The following is a 20,198-nucleotide window of genomic DNA, read 5'->3' as shown; positions in this document are numbered from 1 at the left end:
AAGCGTAGTCACGCAATATTTCGTACGTGAGTTTGGCACCGCGATGACCAGATGTGGGAGCATCATGGGCATGTTGAAGCATTAGACCTCTGAACTTGGTGGGTACTACCCACTGTTGGATGCCAGTTTTGGAGGTTCTAATTAACAAACCATCCTGTAATTTGAATTGTGATTTAGATTTTATTAAGATTCTCAGATCTTCTTTGCCAATATAATCATCTTTTGAGATGGGGTTGCTTTCAGGATCTTCTATGTGTTTATAGAAGATGCCTACAATGGGGTCTTCTTTTTGACTAGTGATCAGGTCCTCACTAGGAGAATCCTGACTCCATTGTACCAAGTTAGGCTCACTCTGTTGTTTTGCCTGGTTTCTGGTAATGGCTTCTACCTGAATTGCACCCATTAAGTGTTCAATATTAAGGAGTTCTCCAGTTATGGCTCCTTGTTTGGCTAATGAGTCCGCAAGGTCATTGCCTTCCTTATCAGGACCTAAAACTCTGGAATGACCCTTGGTCTTTTTCCAGTGTATGGTTAAATCATTGGATACTACCAGATTATCAATCTCGCAGAACAATTTGCCATGCTTGACTGGTTTGTTATTGCTTTTCTGCATGCCATTTCTTTTCCAAGTTGGCAGGTATTCAACAAAACTGTCACGCACATAATTTGAGTCAGTTATGATCACAAATTCATGAATACCATGTTCAATAGCCATTTCAATGGTTTTGAAAACAGCAGTTAGTTCTGCAACTTGACTGGATCTTGGTCCAATGTTGAAACCTACAGATATATTTGAGAATCCGTTTGCCCCACTTATACCAATGCCAGCGACTAATCTGCGCTCATTATCAATAGTGGCATGGTAAGAACAACCATCAACATATACCCAAGGTAATGTTTGACAATGGTCCTCATTGTACATTTTATATGGGGAAAGCAATTGTTCTTCCAGAAAATCATCTTCTGATAATTCTTCCCCAGGATCTCTAGCAGTACAGTCGTGGAGCTCAGCAAGCCCTTGCGCGACTGGATTCTTTTTATTCTGCTTGTAGCGAATTTCTAAGGGCCAGCCTTGTAAGGAAAGAGTCCACGCTGTTATGCGGCTATTAGACAAATTCCCATCTCTTATTCTCTCACTTTGCAAATATAGCAAAGGCTGGTGGGCCGTTTCTACAATAATTTTCTCGCCCTGTATATAGCTGCGGAAATTTTGTAGAGCCCATACAGTAGATAAGAGGGCTTTTTCGCAATCGTTAAACTTTATTTCTACTGGGGATAGATTTTTGCTCGCATAAGCAATGGCTTTGTTCAAATTATCATGCTTTTGGTATAACACAGCACTCATGCTTACATCTGTGTACCCTGTTTCTAAGTAGAAAGGTTTACCACCTTCAGGGTACACTAAGCAAGGTGCTTGAGTGAGTTTTCTCTTCAGCTCTCTGATGGCTGTCTCTTGAGACTCACTCCAGTGCCATTTCACATCTTTCTTCAGAAGAAGTAGTAGTGGTTTAGTTAATTCCGCATAATTATCAATGAATTTGCGAGAATAATTTGTCATACCCAGGAATGATCTCAATTCCTTTAAGTTAGTTGGGTTTTTAGAATTCACTATCGCTTCTACCTTTTTCTTCTGGGGATTTAATCCGTCAGAAGTAACTTCATGTCCCAAGAAGTTTACACGAGTGCGGCACCATTGAGCTTTTTGCAGGGATAATTTGACACCTGCCCTTTTAAGTTGGCTGAGGACGTGTTTAAGCTCTGCGATGTGTTTTTCAAAGTCTGTGCTTTTGATTAAAACATCATCAACATAAGATAAGGTCCCCCTTTCCAGTGCGTCAGGCATAGCCTTATGCATGAATACAGCAAATTCATGTCCAGAATTTATGTATCCAAATGGAAGTCTCTGGAATGCATACTGAACCTTTTGGAAGGAGAATGCTAGCTTATATTGGTCCTCTTCATGTACCTTTATGGTCCAATATCCCTGTGCACAATCAATGGCAGTGAATATTTTGGATTCCTGCATTTGTGCTAGGCACTGGTCAATGTATGGTACAGGCCAGCCAGACATGTATACTCGTTTGTTTAGCTGTCTTAAGTCAGCACACAAACGCCATTGTCCATTGGGCTTAAGGACACCTAGAATAGGATTATTATAAGAGCTGTGCACCTGTCTGATAATACCTCTTTCTTCCAAATTCCTTATGATCTCTGCAAGAGAATCATATGAGGCTAAGGGAAGTCTGTATTGTTTGACAAATACAGGTGGTGCATCGGGATCTGTTTGTATTCTTGCAATGTGCAAGTCTGTAGTACCACAGTCATAAGAATCCTTAGCAAAAATATCCTTGTACTCCATCAGGAGTTCTCGCAGCTGTTGGCGTTCATCATCGCTGGAACAGCCATTAGCTAAGGATATTTGCTCTTCGACTATTTGCTGAAATCCTGGAAAGATTTCAGGCTGTCCTATTTCATAGGCTTCTTCCAGTCTAGAGGTGAGATCCCCTTGATTATAATTTACATTGCTCCCATGACTCTGGGTATTGGGGTAATCTTGCTGTTTGATTGGCTGATCAAACACTAGAGAGGCTTCTTCAATTTTACAGATGCCTTCCTCTGAGCTGAAGGGATAAATAGACTGAATATTAAATAGACCCTCTGGCATAGATACAAAGGATTGTTCTATTAATTGTTCTTCAGTTAGGTATCCTTCAGGTATTAGCCCAATTACATTATTCTGGAATCCAAAAGTGTAATAACTTGATTCCAGTGCATATCCTATGGTAGTTCCCTTGGATAATGTTATATCCTGTGGGGTCATGTTATGCACAATAATATTTATTGGAACAGTTCCAATATTCACCATAGGAGTGTAGGTTACTGAGACACCCAGATTTTGTATTCTATGGGAGAGGCAAATCAGTGTTTCAGAAGTTTTTAATTTCTGACCTCTCTTTACCTGTAAGGGTAAAAGAAATTTATCAGCCCCAGCAGGAATTATGACATCGCTAGATACCTGCATATTCACAGCATATGGCAATTGCTGGTTTGATTTCAGGGCTGCATTTTCATCCTGAAATACTTCAGGGTCCCCCTTTAACCTGCTCCAGAGGCAAGAATTAATCAAATCTATTTGTATGGCATATCTATGTAAGATATCATTGCCAATGTATATTTGATTATGGGGAGTATTTAAAACTAAAAACAGGTGCTTCACTGACTTATTTCCTATAGAGATAGATAATAAGCACTTAGCGGTGATGTTATAGCTTTCAGACCTGTCATCCAGGTTGCTGACACTGTGGTCTTGGGGAGAAAGATATTTAATCACTTTAGGTTCAGCTATCTGCGCTAATAAACCTTCGCTTATATAGCTAGCTTCCTGTTTTAAGTTTATTTTAGCATACTCGGTTTTACCAAGGTCATGCACTTGTATAGGGATAAATAGATCCTCTTTAACTCTCTCAATCCCTGTGAGGTATTGAGTGTGGCCTCCCCCCTTAGGGATTTTATGATCCCCCTTGTGGAGTGATATGGTTAATACATCGCCATCTAGGGAAATATTCGCTATCTTTCCAGGCGAAATTTTAAAAGTATTACCATCAGAGCCACTAAAAGGAGTCTGATCGTCTATTTGTAGAATAGTGATTTCAGGTGCAGAGTTATTCCTGAAATGAATCTCCACAGCATCTGGTTTCTCTTCCACCACGTGACAGCTATGTCGGGCGTGAGATATACCAGATTTTTCATAATTGATAGGCCGTTTAACTTGCGACCAAATTACATTATTTATGCAATCAATTATGGTGCTTAATCGTTTCAGGAGATCACTACCAATAATTAAACGATCAGTTGGCAGATCCACTATAATGACAGGGTGTCTTATGACCCTGTTCCCCAATTTAAATTTTAACCAGGCAGTACCGTAAACTTTTAGGGAGTCACCCCCAACACCTATTAGAGAACCGTCAAATTCTTTTATTTTAGGTTTGTGGGGTGTTAGCTCATTTAGCTGTGTGTAGTATCTGTGGGATAGGATAGTTGCCTGTGACCCAGTGTCAATTAATCCCCTGATAGGGTTGGAGACTGAATCTTGCAGCTCAACTAGTACATAATATCTTCCTGCAGTTTCTATCATTTCACACATAAAATTTGCATTCTCATACATTTGTGGGCTTCGCCACGTATTACCTGAGTTTGCCATGCTTTCCGATGCAGAAGAAGCTTCATACCTACCTGTTTCCTCTATGACAGGGTCGGCTGGATTCTTTTGTACTGCATCTGTGGAAACAAGGTTAAGAGAGAGCTGCAAAGGAAGAGATTTGTTAACTTTTTCCGGCTGATGTCGCTCATTGTCACAGCTAATTTGTCCGTTTCCGGTCTGTGGGGAGATAACATAATTAGTATCATTGATATTTATTACTACATTTTGTATATCTCTCCCCTCCCCTTCAGGTGATACTGCAGTATTTATGACTGTGCCTGTGGTCCACTGCTGACCACTGGCTGTACCCCTAAAAAAGTATTGTTCGGTTGCTGAGCCGTAGATTTTTGACTCATATTAGCGATTTGTTCACTCAACCGATTTAATTGGGTAAACAGCATATCTACCTGATTGTACAAATTACCTCTACCCCTGGGCCTATCTCTTGGTGCCCCATTGTACTGATTCCTGGACCATTGGGTTCCCTCAGAATCAGGGCCACTATTTCTATTCTGGCGTGGTTGCCCCTGGGGTTCAGCTTGTTCAGCATTAGTACTTTGGGGAGCATTATATACCTGGGGTGTCTGGTTACCCTGAGAATATCTTCGCCGTCTATTGTATCTACCCTTGCGCGGATACCAATTATTCGGTGAGTATTCTCTTTGTGAGTAATTATTCACCTGATTATGTCCCCCACTTTGGTTATAGTCTCCCTGCGCCTCAACCTGTGTAGGGGGAGGGGCAGAATTAAACCTCTGTGGAGATGGCCTGTTTTGACTGGCCACCTCTGCATAAGTTCTCTTGTTAGACTCCACATTGAGGGGTTTAGGTGACACCCTAGTTTCTGCTACAATTTTGGGTTTTGATTCCTTTTTAACCCCCTGCTCACTGGACTGCTGAATAGAGTATAATTTTGTACTCTCTTTGATCAGCCATTCCAATGAGCAGTCCTCATCAAAATCTCTAGCTAAGTTAATTTTGATGGGTGTAGGCAGTGCTTCAAAAAATAAATTTACAAATTCTGAGCCGTCAAATTTGGGATTATCTTCAGCCATACTGTACGCATTTTTCAATACAGAAAGGAATTCGATTGGACTCTGATTCGCACGACACTTTAAACCATATACCGCTATCTTCGCGGCAGTTTTAGTGCAATATTGCCCGAATTCTTTTCTGCATTGTCGTTTTACCCCATTCCAGGAATGAATATTCATATCCTTTAGTGAGGCAAAGAATTTGTGATGCTTACTGTCAAATACCCAAGGTAGAAATTCAATTTTCAATTTCTCACTTGTAACATTCATTATAGCTAACGCATTTTCAAAAGCCTGTAAATGATCAATTACAGATGTTGTTCCCTTATTGGAGAATATAGGTACTGCGCGTTGTACGAAGGTGATTATTTTATGGGAATCATAGACTTTATCAGACTTATTTTGGGACTCTCTGTTAGAGTTTCCCTCCCCCGCATCAGCTGCGCTACAGCTGTCCTCTGGATTTACATCCTGAGGGGATTGTCTATTTGGGAAATCTACTTCTGACCCGTTAGGGGTCATTTGTCTATGTTGTTCTATATATTTTCGTACCTCGTCCCTGACGCGTTCGCTAAAGGAGTTAGCATTATCTGTATTATTCTCATTGCTAATATAGGGGTTTTCATTATGGCGATATGACCTTTTTAAATCGCTTAGTTCTCTCTGGCTTTGCGCAAGCTGTTTATTTAAATCTTGTATCTGCGCGATTAAGTCCATATTGTGCTTATCTAAGGTGGCTAGGTTTTGGGCAAATTCATCCATTTTATTTTTGGCTATTTTTAAACCCTCTTCGCGTCTGCGCGAGGAACGAATACTATTTTCTAGCTCCTGTATTTGCAATCGTTTGTCTGTGACACAAAACGACATTTCGTCAATTATGCATATTAAAAGGGGCCAGGATTTTAGTATTAGTTCGTCTCGCTTTTTGGGAGCTTCGCATTGATTAATCATTAATAATTCCTGGAAGAATTCATTCTCTTCATTCCACATATTATTATTAACGGTAATATTTTTAGCCCTAGTTTCAAGCATATCCATAAAATCATTTAATTCACCCGCAATATTAAACTTCCCTTTAAGGTAACTTAAGATATCTTTCTTAAGGACCTGACCTTTAGTAATAGGTATGGTTATGGGACCAATTTCATTGCTATGTATAGAATTAAATGAGTCACTTCTGGCTACAGACATTATTGTATTGGTTTAGTATTTATTTAACTAAAATGCTAATACAATTTTTGCCAATAAAAAGAGAGAAAAAATTTTATATTTAAAAAAAAAAAAAAATATTATTAATTTTGAAATATGAAAAATTAATATTCCGAAATATGAAAAATTAATATTTTTGATTAACTTTGAAAATATGAAAAATTAATATTTTTGACTAATATTGAAATATGAAAAATTAATATTTTTATTAATTTTTCAAAATTAATCTTTAATAATATTTCAAGATATTAATGTCAATCTCGAAATATGAAAATTAATATTTCAACTTTTCAAAAAAAAATATATCTTCAAAATATTAATATCGAAATATGAATTTTTTTTTTTTTTTTTTTTTCTCTTTTATAATAATTTCTGTTTACTTACAAATATATTATATCAATTATGATGGATATTATTAAATCTCATGCAATGCCTCCAATTATTATGTCAGTATATTTATGAAAATCTTAGCAGTGCTATCCAAATAATATATATATAAGTTTATGGCAGGGTTATAAACATAATACAAAGAAATAGAAACCCTTCTCAACCATGCACCTACTAGACCATACAATTAATATAAATATCTGAATTCTTTTATTTAGTTAATATCCATAAACATATTGAACTATATTTGCAATAAAAGGAAACTAAATAAAAGTTTATATGCGTTAGAACCAACTCTTAAGATATGCTATTCTTCTTACAAAACCCAGAACAATATACCTTCACAATTCAGCCTTATTTATTTAACACAATGGGACTAAAAACCTTTAACATCCAAGCAATACAATTCTAAACAGTGTTTATAAAACAATAGGATAAAATATATATTCTGCTATTTAACTGCAATTTATCCTAATACAAAATTAACCGACAATATCAGAACTTGTATAGATGAGTTACTTAGCCAATTTAGACACAGATTTGAACAATACCTAGGCTTATAACTACCAATTTAAAATACAATATACTTCACCAATTTTGAACCAATTCGTAGCGGTCTTTAGGTCATCTCATTTGAAAGAAGGTTTTTGCACAAATCAAGGATAAGTTTTAAGCTCCTTGCTGAAGTGAACTTTTTTTTTTTCAGGTATATCGCAGCCAAAATCAGATCACTAATTTTCAACAAGTTACAGACAACTCTCTCTTGTGCATTCAACACTCCCATTATATAATCATTGATGACATCATGTGGGTGGCACTACGGGAGCTGACCTTCCCATTGGTTATCTGGGAAGTCTAAATCGGATTGGCCCTTGGAAATTTCATTTTTAACAGCCAGAAAGAACCTTCTGGCTGTAGTTCTCGCAACATAACACCAGGTGGCAGCATACAGTACAACATAGCAATACAATACAGCATTTCTGACATTTTTAAGCAAGTTAATTTTTTTTTTTATAAAATGGTTATTTAATCAGATTACACTCTCTGCATTAATCATATATAACCCCAATTACAGATGGTTAATATTAGGTTATTTTTTTTTGATTATTCTGATACCAAATATATTATTAACATTTTATTATATCAAGGCAATTTAATACTGCTAATTATTAGCTTAAAATGCATTATAATTTTATCAGTATTCTGGCATTTACATGTGAATAATAGCTTATTTTTAATTCAGTATTGTACTGTATTCCAAGTGAATCCTGTCTATGTAGATCTGAAATAAGAAAATAAATGTTAATAATCACTTCTCTTCAGGTCCATAAACATCTATTCATGTTTTTAAACACACAGAGGCTAAGTAAGATCTTTTGTGTTTTCAAAACATATACATCATTTCTATGTATATCTGAATTTATTTCCTATATAAATATCCCCTGCAGCAATCATCCACCTAATACAATGTGCTTAATTTTAATATATATATATCATGAATCATAATGTAAGTCATTTGTCTTCACTGTATTATCCTAACATTCTAACTTTTCAGTAACTTCAGTTGCCAGACTTTTTGTCTCATACTCACCACATGGGGTCAATCCATGAGGAGTTGTAAGAGTCTTTAAAACAGCATATTTCCTGTTTAGCCAGAAGTGCAGATGAGTATTTGATTTTATTTGTGTCACCTTCCCCCAAGAGGGGTTTTTGCAGTAAGTCTTCAAATAGAGATTCAGTGAGATAGAACTGTTGTATCACACGTGTCAAATTCCAAAGGGGTCCTTGAACACATTCTTTTCTCACCTCACCAAATGTTCTGAGGTTATAAAAATCTGCATATATAGTCAAATGAATAGGGTCACTGAGCTATTTCCTTTAGAAAAGAAATGTTTGTGTTTCAAAAAGGCTCTACTGATCGTCAATCCTGATAGACGTGTATTAGAAGCTGTGTTCAACAAACTCATGTTTAATTAATCCTGAGTTCTCATCTAACATATACAGTGTATAAAATATACATATATATATATATATATATATATGTACACATATGTAATATTCATCATAATATTCATATACTCTGACATATTTTTCTAGCTTGAGAGTTTATATTTTTTTCCCCTCTCTGAGGGGGGATATCAGATCTCACATCAGTTTAATAACCCCTTTCAATCAATATAGATCAGCACTTCAGGTTTCACCATTCTCCTTACTGGAGGGAAAAAAATGATTAATGAATCATAGGTCCAGGTAGGACTGGACTTTAATTCCACATGTGATGGCTCGTGGACTCTCACCATCTTATGAAAGAAATAGATTCTAGCAGAATAACCAATCTAGGGATAATCCTATCAAGTGTACAGGAGTGTCTGTTGTCGTAACCATGTGCAGGGAAGACTGGAACCCTTGCAGTACCAAGCACGCTGTTCTGAGGGAAAAATATATATTTTTTTCTTCTGTACAAAATACTGAAGCTACAGCAGAGCTTCATATAACTCCAAACATGTAGAAAATGAACAAACTCAGGCATATTATATAACTCAAAATAAATAGAACTGAACTGAAATAAATGAAAGTAAAAAATAAATTTTCATGATTCAGTGGATGCTATTTTCAACAACTTTCCATTTTAATTCTATAATCTAATAAATTATCTTGGTATATATACCTAGGTAGGAACAGCAATGAACTACTGGGAGCTAGCTGCTAACTGGTGGCTGCACATATATGCCTCTTGTCATTAGCTCAAAAAATGTGGTCAGCAAGTTCACAGTAGTGCATTATTGCTCCTTCAACAAAGGGTACCAAGAGAATGAAGCAAATTTGATAACAGAAGTCAATTGCAAAGCTATTTACAATTGAGTGCTATATCCGAATCATGAAAGTAAAAATGTGTTTTTTTTATGTCCCTTTAAGCAAAAGGGGAAGGAAAAAGTATATACTCTCTCACACTTCTCCCCCTCAGCAACAGTATTGATATGGTAAGAGGGAGGGAAAATGACTAAAACCTTCTGGAATTGACTCAATAAGGCTCAAATCTAATAGCAAGAGTTCTGAATATTATTTTAGACTTTTTGGAGAAAGGGGAGTACATTTTTTTTTCTTCTGTTTGCATTGCACGTTTGTGGAACCCTCTTGGGGAGTTCTGTGAATGCCAGACAAAAATAAGTTGTGATAAAGATTATAAGGCACGTGTGAGGACAGAAAGTTTATATTTTTTTCCCAAGTTTAAAAATATATTCCTTTGTGCAAACATTTGTAAGACATTCAAACATTTCACTTGTGAAAGTGCAACACACTGAGATCTGTGCAAATCCTGATATTCATTTTTTGCAGCAAACAAAATTGCTGAATGCAGATATCTAGAAAATTAACCAATGAAAGCTCTACAAGAATTCCCCCTAAAAACATACAGCTGTTATAGAGTTATAGCCACTGGCCTTTATAATAAATTATACAAACAATCAAACTCCTGCTGTAAATAGACTAAAAACCACAACAAACACAGAAAACAAACAGTATATATTGGGGAGAAAATGCAGAGTCAGAACGGAGGTAAAATCTCACCTGATACATTAAACCCACAAAGAAAACAAATGTGCATGCTATGGGAGGTGGCATCTAACAAGTTGAAGTAGTAACTTCTCTTTCTATTAGTAGACAATAATATTAAGTGGAGCGGGATAGGTCATGGTGATGAGGTGAATAATATTAAGTGGAGCAGGATAGGTCATGGTGATGAGGTGAATAATATTAAGTGGAGCAGGATAGGTCATGGTGATGAGGTGAATAATATTAAGTGGAGCGGGATAGGTCATGGTGATGAGGTGAATAATATTAAGTGGAGCAGGATAGGTCATGGTGATGAGGTGAATAATATTAAGTGGAGCGGGATAGGTCATGGTGATGAGGTGAATAATATTAAGTGGAGCGGGATAGGTCATGGTGATGAGGTGAATAATATTAAGTGTAGCGGGATAGGTCATGGTGATGAGGTGAATAATATTAAGTGGAGCGGGATAGGTCATGGTGATGAGGTGAATAATATTAAGTGGAGCGGGATAGGTCATGGTGATGAGGTGAATAATATTAAGTGGAGCGGGATAGGTCATGGTGATGAGGTGAATAATATTAAGTGGAGCGGGATAGGTCATGGTGATGAGGTGAATCTTTCGATTGTTGCATATGAAACGGGTCATTTAAAAAGGATTACATTATTTTAAAGTGATGTTCCTGGACTGAGAAATAAATAACTTGTGTCACTATCCCCCAACAGCACTTCTATCCCATAGACCAGTACTGCACAAAGATACTCTAATTGTTGTAACCCCCATATATAAAACCATGGCATCATCTGTCAGAGGATGAAATTGGTCTTTAGAGTCCCAACTACACACCATTCCCTGGCTTTGAAATAAGAAAACGGGGGGGGGGGGGGTACAAAATGCACGTAATATGCTGGCTCAAACATAACAGCTAAAATCATAATCTTAATATTTCAAGTATCGAAAGCTAATGTCCCCCCACCCCATATGCGAGGAAATGCCTTTTTGCAAATGAGTTTCCTGAAGTCTCAGCAGCAGGCATATAAAGGTGGACATGCAGACCTGCAGTATCATAAATTCAGGCTATTACATGCCAGCATGGTTTATTAAACTGTTTCTTGCTTCATTCAGCTGCTATTTGCAGTCTACAAAATAAAAGCACATTGTGCATGAAATGAATAAGGTACTTAATACACATAATTCTCGTATTTATTCTGGAGAAGCTATTCTACTTACGAAGAAAGTGTTTTTCCAGTAAGGCGATTTCCAGGTGCCCTTTGACCTCATTTAGTCGGTCAGATTCTGTACGGTTGAATTCCGCTACTCCTGAAGCCATAATGACGGTCCCTGAACCAGCCTGAAATCAAGTTAATACAGTGTAAGCCTCTAAATAACAGATGTGTACATAATAAAGACAAAAATATCCAGCGTTCTAGCATTAAACAAAAAAATGCATGGAAACATTTCATAACCCACATATCCCATGTTAATATAGGAGCAACTTTAACCTGCTTCCTTGTGCTGTGGTCAAAGCAAAGAAATCTGCAGCTGCCGATAAGCAGTGCAGCAGCATCCTGTAAATGTAACTAAGAAAAAATAAAGTCTTTCAGGCTTATATCTCAGGACTGGCGCAGGCGCAGCTATCTTGTGTCAGCAATCCTTCTGCAGCAGAAGAAGCTGGAAAGTCACAGGGGCCTTAAAAACATTAATTAAATGGTAGGGAGGGGACCAAATGAAAAGCGCTGCAGGGCTAAAAGCAACTGTCCTGCCCTGGATTTTCCTTACACCATCCCTGTTCTCAAATGCAGCACCTGATAAACAGATACACCTATAGCTTTAATAAAAAAAAAAAAAAAACTTGAAGGGATATAAAAGCCTTTATGTTTGAAAAACAGATTGGCACCTCTGAAAATGTCCCCCAGCCGGTGTCAATAGGACTATATACTTATATGCTGCTCGTTGAAAAGCAAGCTGATGCATTAAGCATATCCACTAATCAGCATCTGGGTAAGCTCTGGGATCAACACCAGCCACGTCTACATGGTGCCTAGCTTGGCATTTATTAAAAGTGCAGTGCAACAGTATGCTGCACAGCCCAAACATACTACTGTTGTTATATCCAGCACAAACTGTCACTTTCAGGTATTTTTAAAAATACTTTTAACAAAAATGTTACACATAAAAAGCTTCATTATTCTTAGCAGGGCAATTACTGCAAAATATCTACTCTACTCAGGGTGTCTACTGTCCCTTTAGGGACATTAAACTCATTTTCTTTACTTCATCTAGAAATTTGCATTTTAAAGGAACAGTTTAGTTAAAATAAAACTTTCAGGATTCAGATAGAGCAGGCAATTATAAGCACCTAATGTATTCCTATTAATTTTTACTCATTCATTTGCTATCTTTATTTGAAAAAGGAGAAATAGGAGCCGGCCCATTTTTGGTTCAGCACCTGGGTAGTACTTTCTGATTGGTGTCTAAATATAGCCATTAATCAGCAAGCGCTCCCCAGGTGTTGGGCCGGCTCCTAAGCTTACATTCAAATAAAGATTACCAATAGAACGAAGACAAATTGATAATAGGAGTAAATTAGAAAGTTGCCTGGCTATATGAATCAAAGTTTAATTTTGACTAGACTATCCCTTTAGATGTGATACTTTGTTTCTAATAAATCGTAATAGATTCTAAATTGAAAAAAAAAATAGGTTGAGCATTTGTTTCATAATAAATGGAAATTCATGACAAAAGCATGGATATTCGTTAAAGGGACAGGAAATCCCCACATTTTCTTTCCCGGTTTGGATAGAACATACAATTTTAAACAACTTTCCAATCTACTACTGTTAAAGGAACATGAAACTCGAATAAATGATTTCATAATTAAGACAGAGCATATTGTTTTAAACAACTTTCCAAGTTACTTCTATTATCAAATGTACTTTGTTGTAGGAGCAGCAATGCTATCTAAACACAATGAGTGAGCCAATGAAGAGAGGCAAATATGCACAACCACCAATCACCTGCTAGCTCCCAGTAACGCATGCTACTCCTGAGCCTACTTATGAAGATTTTAGAGGAAACCAAGAGAACAAAGCTAATTAGATACTACAAGTAGAAAACCCTTTACACAAACTGCTTGGGACAGGAAAAGGTAGGATGTTGGAATATTTTAGATTTTGGAATATTTGCTCTGTAAAATGGGATGGTTGGGGGAGGGGATGGGACCAAGTGTAAATAACAATAGCTTATGTCATTTAGGCAATATTTAAATAATACAGCTTATTATTATTGTTACTTTTGTGAATTACAGAAGGGGAAAAAACATAATTTATGCTTACCTGATAAATTTATTTATTTCCGGATATGGAGAGTCCACAACGTCATTCCAATTACTAGTGGGAATATCACTCCTGGCCAGCAGGAGGAGGCAAAGAGCACCACAGCAAAGCTGTTAAGTGTTACTCTCCTACCTATAATCCCCAGTCATTCGACCTAAGAGAAATGGAAAAAGGAATAACACAAAGGTGTAGAGGTGCCTGAGGTTTAGTAAAAAATAACTGTCTTAATTAAGGGTGGGGTCGTGGACTCTCTATATCCGGAATTTTTTTTATCAGGTAAGCATAAATTTTGTTTTCTTTCCTTAGATATGGAGAGTCCACAACGTCATTTCAATTACTAGTGGAAACCAATACTCAAGCTAGAGGACACGGAATGAATAGGGAAGGAGAACAAGACAGGCAGACCTAAACAGAAGGCACCGCCTCTTGAAGAACCTTTCTCCCACAAGAGGCCTCAGCCGAGGCAAAAGTATCAAATCTGTCAAATTTGGAAACAATATGCAGAGAGGACCAAGTTTCAGCCTTGCAAATCTGTTCCACAGAAGTTCATTTTTGAAAGTCCAAGAAGAGGAGACAGCCCTAGTGGAATGAGCTGCATTCTCAGGAGGTTGCTCACCAGCAGCCTTATAAGCAAAACAAATTATACTTCTCAACCAGAGGGAAAGAGAAGTAGCAGTAGCCTTTTGACCTTTACGCTTTGCTGAGAAACAAACAAACAGGGCAGAAGACTGGCGAAAATCCTTAGTCGCATGTAGGTAAAATTTTAGAGCACAACATCTAAGTTATGCAACAGACGTTCCTTATGAGAAAAAGGATTAGGACAGAGAGAAGGAACAACAATTTCCTGATTAATATTTCTATCCAAAACCACTAGGGAGAAACCCCAATATAGTACAAAGAACCGCCTAATCCGCATGAAAGATAAGGAAGGGGAAATCACACTGCAAAGCCGAGAGTTCTGAAACTCTGCGAGCAGAAGAGACAGCAAAAAGAAACAAAACCTTCCAAAATAACAACTTAATATCTATGGAATGCATAGGCTTAACGGAGCCTGCTGCAAAACCTTAAAGGGACATGAAACCCACATTTTTTTCTTTCATGATGCAGAAAGAGCATGCAATTTTAAACAACTTTCCAATTTACTTCTATTATTTAAATTGCTTCCTTTTCGTTATCCTTTTGCTAAAAAGTTTACCTAGGTAAGCTCAGGAGCAGCAAATAACCTAGGCTCCAGCTGCTAATAGGTGGCAGCATATTTTTTCCCGATTTCATTGGCTCAGCCATGTGTTCAGTCAGAAACCAGTAGTGCATTGCTGCTCCTTCAACAAATGATAGCAAGAAAATGAAGCAAATTTGATAATAGAAGTAAACTAGAAAGTTGTTAAAAATTGTATGTGTTACCTTAACCATGAAAGAACATTTTTGGGTTTCATGTCCCTTTAAGAACAAGGTTAAGGCTCCAAGGAGGAGCAACAGGTTTAAACACAGGCCTGATTCTGACCAGGGCCTGACAAAGATATTGAACATCTGGCACACCTGCCAGACGCTTATGTAATAGAATAAAGCAGAAATCTGACCTTTCAGAGAACTGACTGACAACCCTTTCTCCAGACCTTCCTAAAGAAAAGACAAAATTCTAGGAATCCTGGCCCTAATCCAAGAGTAGCCCTTTGATTCACACCAATAAAGGTATTTACGCCATACCTTATGGTAAATTTTTCGAGTAACAGCCTTGTGAGCCTGGATCATGATCTCAATGACCGACCGAAAATCTATGCTTAGTCAGAACTAAGCGTTCAATCTCCAAGCAGTCAGCTTCAGAGAATGAGATTTGGATGGAGGAATGGACCCTGAGTCAGAAGGTCCTTCCTCAAAGGCAACCTCCAAGGTGGCCGAGATGACATCTTCACTAGGTCTGCATACCAGATCCTGCGAGGCCATGCAGGAGCTATTAGAATTACCAATGCTCTTTCCTGTTTGATACGAGCAATAACTTGTGAAAGGAGTGCAAACAGAGGAAACAGGTATGCTGGACTGAAAACCCAAGGAACCGTCAGAGCATCTATCAGAGCGGCCTGAGGATCTCTTTACCTTGAACCGTACCTTGGAAGCTTGGCGTTCTGCTGAGACGACATCAGATCCAACTCCGATTTGAGGGTTAACCTGGAGAACAACTCCGGATGGAGAGCCCACTCCCCAGGATGAAAAGTCTGTCGGTTCAGAAAATCTGCTTCCCAGTTGTCCACTTCTGGAATGTGGATGGCAGATAGACAATTGTGAGTTTCTGCCCACTGAATAATCAGTGCCACCTCCTTCATGGCTAAGGAACTCTGAGTTCCTCCCTGGTGGTTGATGTAAGCCAATGAGGTGATGTTGTCCAACTGGAACCTGATAAACCGGGCTAAGTATAATTGAGGCCAAGCCATCAGAGCATTGTAAATCGTTCTCCAAGATGTTTATGGGGAGAGCAGACTCCTTCTGAGTCTATACTCCCTGCGCCTTTAACAAGTCCCAAACTGCTCCCCAACCTAGCAGGCTGGTGTCCGTGGTCACAATCACCTAGGATGGTCTCCGGAATCATGTGCCCTGAGAAAGATGGTCCTGAGAAAGCAACCACGGGAGAGAGTCTCTTGACGACTGGTCTAGATCTATCTTCTAAGACAGATCCGAATGGTCTCCATTCCATTGTCTGAGCATGCATAATTGCAGAGCTCTCAAATGGAATTGAGCAAAGGGAATGATGTCCATGGAAGCGACCATCAGACCAATTACCTCCATACAAACTAGACTGTAGAGAGAGAGTCAAGAGGAGAGAATTTTGGATTTTCTGACCGTCAGAAAAATCTTCATAGATAGGGAATCTATTATGGTCCCTAAGAAAACCACCCTTGTAGCTGGAACAAGGGAACTCTTTTCCAGATTTACTTTCCATCCGTGGGAACGTAGAAAAGACAAGATTTCTGTATGAGAGTTTGCTTGTTGAAAAGATGGCGCCTGAACGAATAGGTCGTCCAGGCAGGGCGCCACTGCAATTCCCAGAGACCTGAAAACTGCCAAGAGAGACCCCAGAACCTTTGAGAAAATTCTGGGAGCTGTGGCAAGGCCAAACAGATGAGCCACAAACTGAAAGTGTTTGTCTAGAAAGGTGAATCTCAGGAACATGTGATGATCCCTGTGGATGGAAAGATAAAGAAAAACATCCTTCAGGTCTATGGTTGTCATGAACTGACCCCTCTTGGACCAAAGGAAGAATGGAACGAATAGTTTCCATTATGAAGGACGGTACCCTGAGAAACTTGTTGAGGCACTTTAGGTCTAAAATGGGTCGAAAAGTTCCCTCTTTTTTGGTAACCACAAACAGATTTGAATAGAATCCTAGACCCTGTTCCCTTACTGGAACAATCACCCCCAGGGAGGAAAGGTCCTGAACCCAGTTCAAGAATGCCTCTTTTACCTGGTCTGCAGATAATCTTGAAAGGTGGAATCTGCCCCTGGGAGGAAAAGTTTTAAATTCTTTTTTGTAACCCTGAGATACTATGTCCACAGTCCAAGGATCTGGGACATCCAGTATCCATGCTTGACTAAACAGGAAAAGTCTGCCCCCCACTCAATCCGATCCCGGACCGGGGGCCGACCCTTCATGCTGACTTAGTCTCAGCTGAGGGTTTCTTTGATTGCTTCCCCTTATTCCAAGGCTGATTGGGCTTCCAAGAAGACTTGGACTGCTCCTGCTTGGAAGAGGGAGAGGAAGACTTTTGACCTTTGAAGTTACGAAAGGAACGAAAATTACTTTGACGTCTTTTGAGTCTGTTCTTGTCTTGTGGTAGAAAAGACTATCTTCCACCTGTAATATCAGAAATTATTTCTGCCAGACCCAGTCCAAACAAGGTTTTACCTTTGTAAGGAAGCGCCAGAAGCTTGGACTTAGAGGTAAAATCAGCTGACCAAGAGTTTAGCCACAAAGCCCTGCGGGCTAGAACAGTGAAGCCAGACATCTTGGCTCCCAGTCTAATAACTTGAATGTAAGCATTAGAACTAAAGGAATTGGCTAGTTTGAGAGCCTTAATCCTATCTTGTATCTCCTCCAATGGAGTCTCTTCTAAAATAGATTCAGACAAGGCATCACACCAATAAGATGCAGCACTTGCTAATGTGGCAATGCTGACTGCAGGTTGCCATTGAAGACCCTGATGAACATACATCTTTTCAAATAAGCCTCCAGCTTCTTGTCCATGGGATCCTTAAAAGAGCAGCTATCCTCTATAGGAATCGTAGTTCTCTTGGACAGAGTAGAAATAGCCCCTTCTACTTTAGGCACCGTGCTCCATGAATCTTTAATGGAAACCGTAACAATAAACATCTTTTTAAAGACAGGGAGAAAGGTTTCCCTGGCTTCTCCCATTCCTGTGAAATAATCATTGCCACACTGTCTGGAACAGGAAACACTTCCACAGAGGAAGGCACATCATAGGATTTATTAAGTTTACTAGACTTCTTAGGGTTGACAACGACAGAAGTATCAGAGTCGTCCAAAGTAGCCAATATCTCCAATAACAGTATACGAAGATGTTTCAGCTTAAATCTAAAGTTTACCTCTTAAGTATCAGATAAAGGAATTATACTGTCCGAATCTGAGATGTCACCCTCAGAGGCTACCGACATATCCTCCTCATCAGACTTATGAGTTAGGGCAATTTGCGTAGAAACCTTACTATCTGAATGTCTAATTTTCCTCTTGCCTTTTCCCAGCATAGGAAAAGCAGATAATGGCGCAGATACCGCAGAAGATACCTGTGCAAGAAAATCTGCAGGCAAATAAACTCCTCCAGGAGCTGAGAGGAACTGCAGGGCACTTTATGTGACGCCATTGAGGCTTGGGACGTTTGAGGAGAAAGCTGTGGCATTGCCTGAACAGAATAATCCCGAGAGACATTGGGCTCAGTGGGCAACAATTTATCTTTATTTTGAAGAGTTCTAGATAAGCATGCAGCACAGAATTGCATAGGCAAAACAATTTGTGCCTCAAGGCATAACAAACATTTATCAAAAGACAAAGAGTCTTCAATGTCTCACTTTAAGAAATAGAAAATACCTGAGAGAGTTTAGCACTACGTATCTACGCTAAACAAATTAGAACCTCTACACCTCAGCCTGACTGAGGTGTCTTTACTTGACCTTCGTTTAAGTAAATGTCACAGAAAAATGGCAGTGAGCTCTCCTGCCGATCGAAGGAAGCCAGAAGATTTCGGCAACAGTGACGGCGCTGCTTAGTGAACTGAAAGCAGGTCACGTGACAAGCTGGCGAGAAACTGTGCAGATAAAATAAGTTACTGAAACACCCTCTGCAAATATTGTCTGCAGGACCGTAAAAAACGTCCTAACGTTTAGCCCAAACACAAATTAATACAACCCTAAATGAATAAATACTACAAGTGATTCATTCTACCACAAGCAGCTTGTTCAGCTTATACATACTGTCAGACCACAATAAAGTAACAAGGAATATACTTTAAATCCCAGATAAAAAGTAATAACCTCTTAGTTTCTAGTCACATATAAGTGCCTGCTCTCTGTCTGTAAATATTCTGAATAAAGGATATACATGTCCCAAATTCAAATTGCATCTCAATCTTCTTAAGTGCCAATATCCAATACCTAGAAGACAAAAGGCATTTACCTGCAATCTAGCTGTCCGGAAGGACGACAGCTTACAAGGTGTGAAAGGACACATACTCCTGTAGAATAAAGAAAGAACAGAGTCACCAACTCTGGCTTTCTGTAACTAGGGCAGCAATATGTAAGGAAACAAAGTAATGACCACCTCACAACTTCCTAACTGCTTAAAAGCCACCACTACTCTACTGAAGAGATAAACGTGGACTCAGCTATACCCAAATCCTTGCTTGCAGGGAAAAGTACCCAAAAAAGGAATTAATTTCTTCAGACACCAAACTTCACCTCCTCCATTGACAGAGGCAAAGAGAATGACAGAGGATTATGGGTAGGGGAGTGACAGTTAACAGCTTTGCTGTGGTGCTCTTTGCCTCCTCCTGCTGGCCAGGAGTGATATTGCCACTAGTAATTGAAATGACGTTGTGGACTCTTCATATCTTAGGAAAGAAAAAGTAATTTTTTAAAAGTTTATTTTAAAAAAATATATAAATTATAAAGTTTGGATTTTAGAATAACTTTGGATTTTGGAATTCCAGACTTGGGAATATGTACCTGCATGGATCTTGCAGCAGTACTTGCAATAATGTTTATACAAAGTTATAATTTGTTGCAAATACTGATGTCATAGACTGCTAAAGACTTGCAAATGTTCCTCCTATCAGGTTACCTAGGTATTGTCTTTAAAAGGGACATAAAATAAGTTGGGATAGAGAGACAAGATATAATATGTACTTTAAATTACTTTACCTGCAAATTTATACTGCATTGCCTCGCCATTAACCCTTTCTTTTTTGTTTCTGAATTG

General features: G+C 38.5%; 1 protein-coding gene across 1 annotated transcript in view; it reads right to left on the bottom strand.

Annotated features, from left to right (window-relative positions):
- The window catches only part of GRAMD4 (GRAM domain containing 4), an 837,450-nt gene that overhangs the window by 542,620 nt on the left and 274,632 nt on the right, over positions 1-20,198 (bottom strand). Inside the window, exon 3 of the mRNA XM_053716614.1 lies at positions 11,616-11,736. Coding sequence (XP_053572589.1) covers positions 11,616-11,736 — 121 coding nt within the window. The remainder of the gene's footprint in view (positions 1-11,615; positions 11,737-20,198) is intronic.

Source organism: Bombina bombina, chromosome 6 (genome assembly GCF_027579735.1).
Source record: "Bombina bombina isolate aBomBom1 chromosome 6, aBomBom1.pri, whole genome shotgun sequence".
NCBI classification, from domain to species: Eukaryota; Metazoa; Chordata; class Amphibia; order Anura; family Bombinatoridae; genus Bombina; species Bombina bombina.
This window is presented reverse-complemented; position numbering and strand designations above follow the sequence as displayed.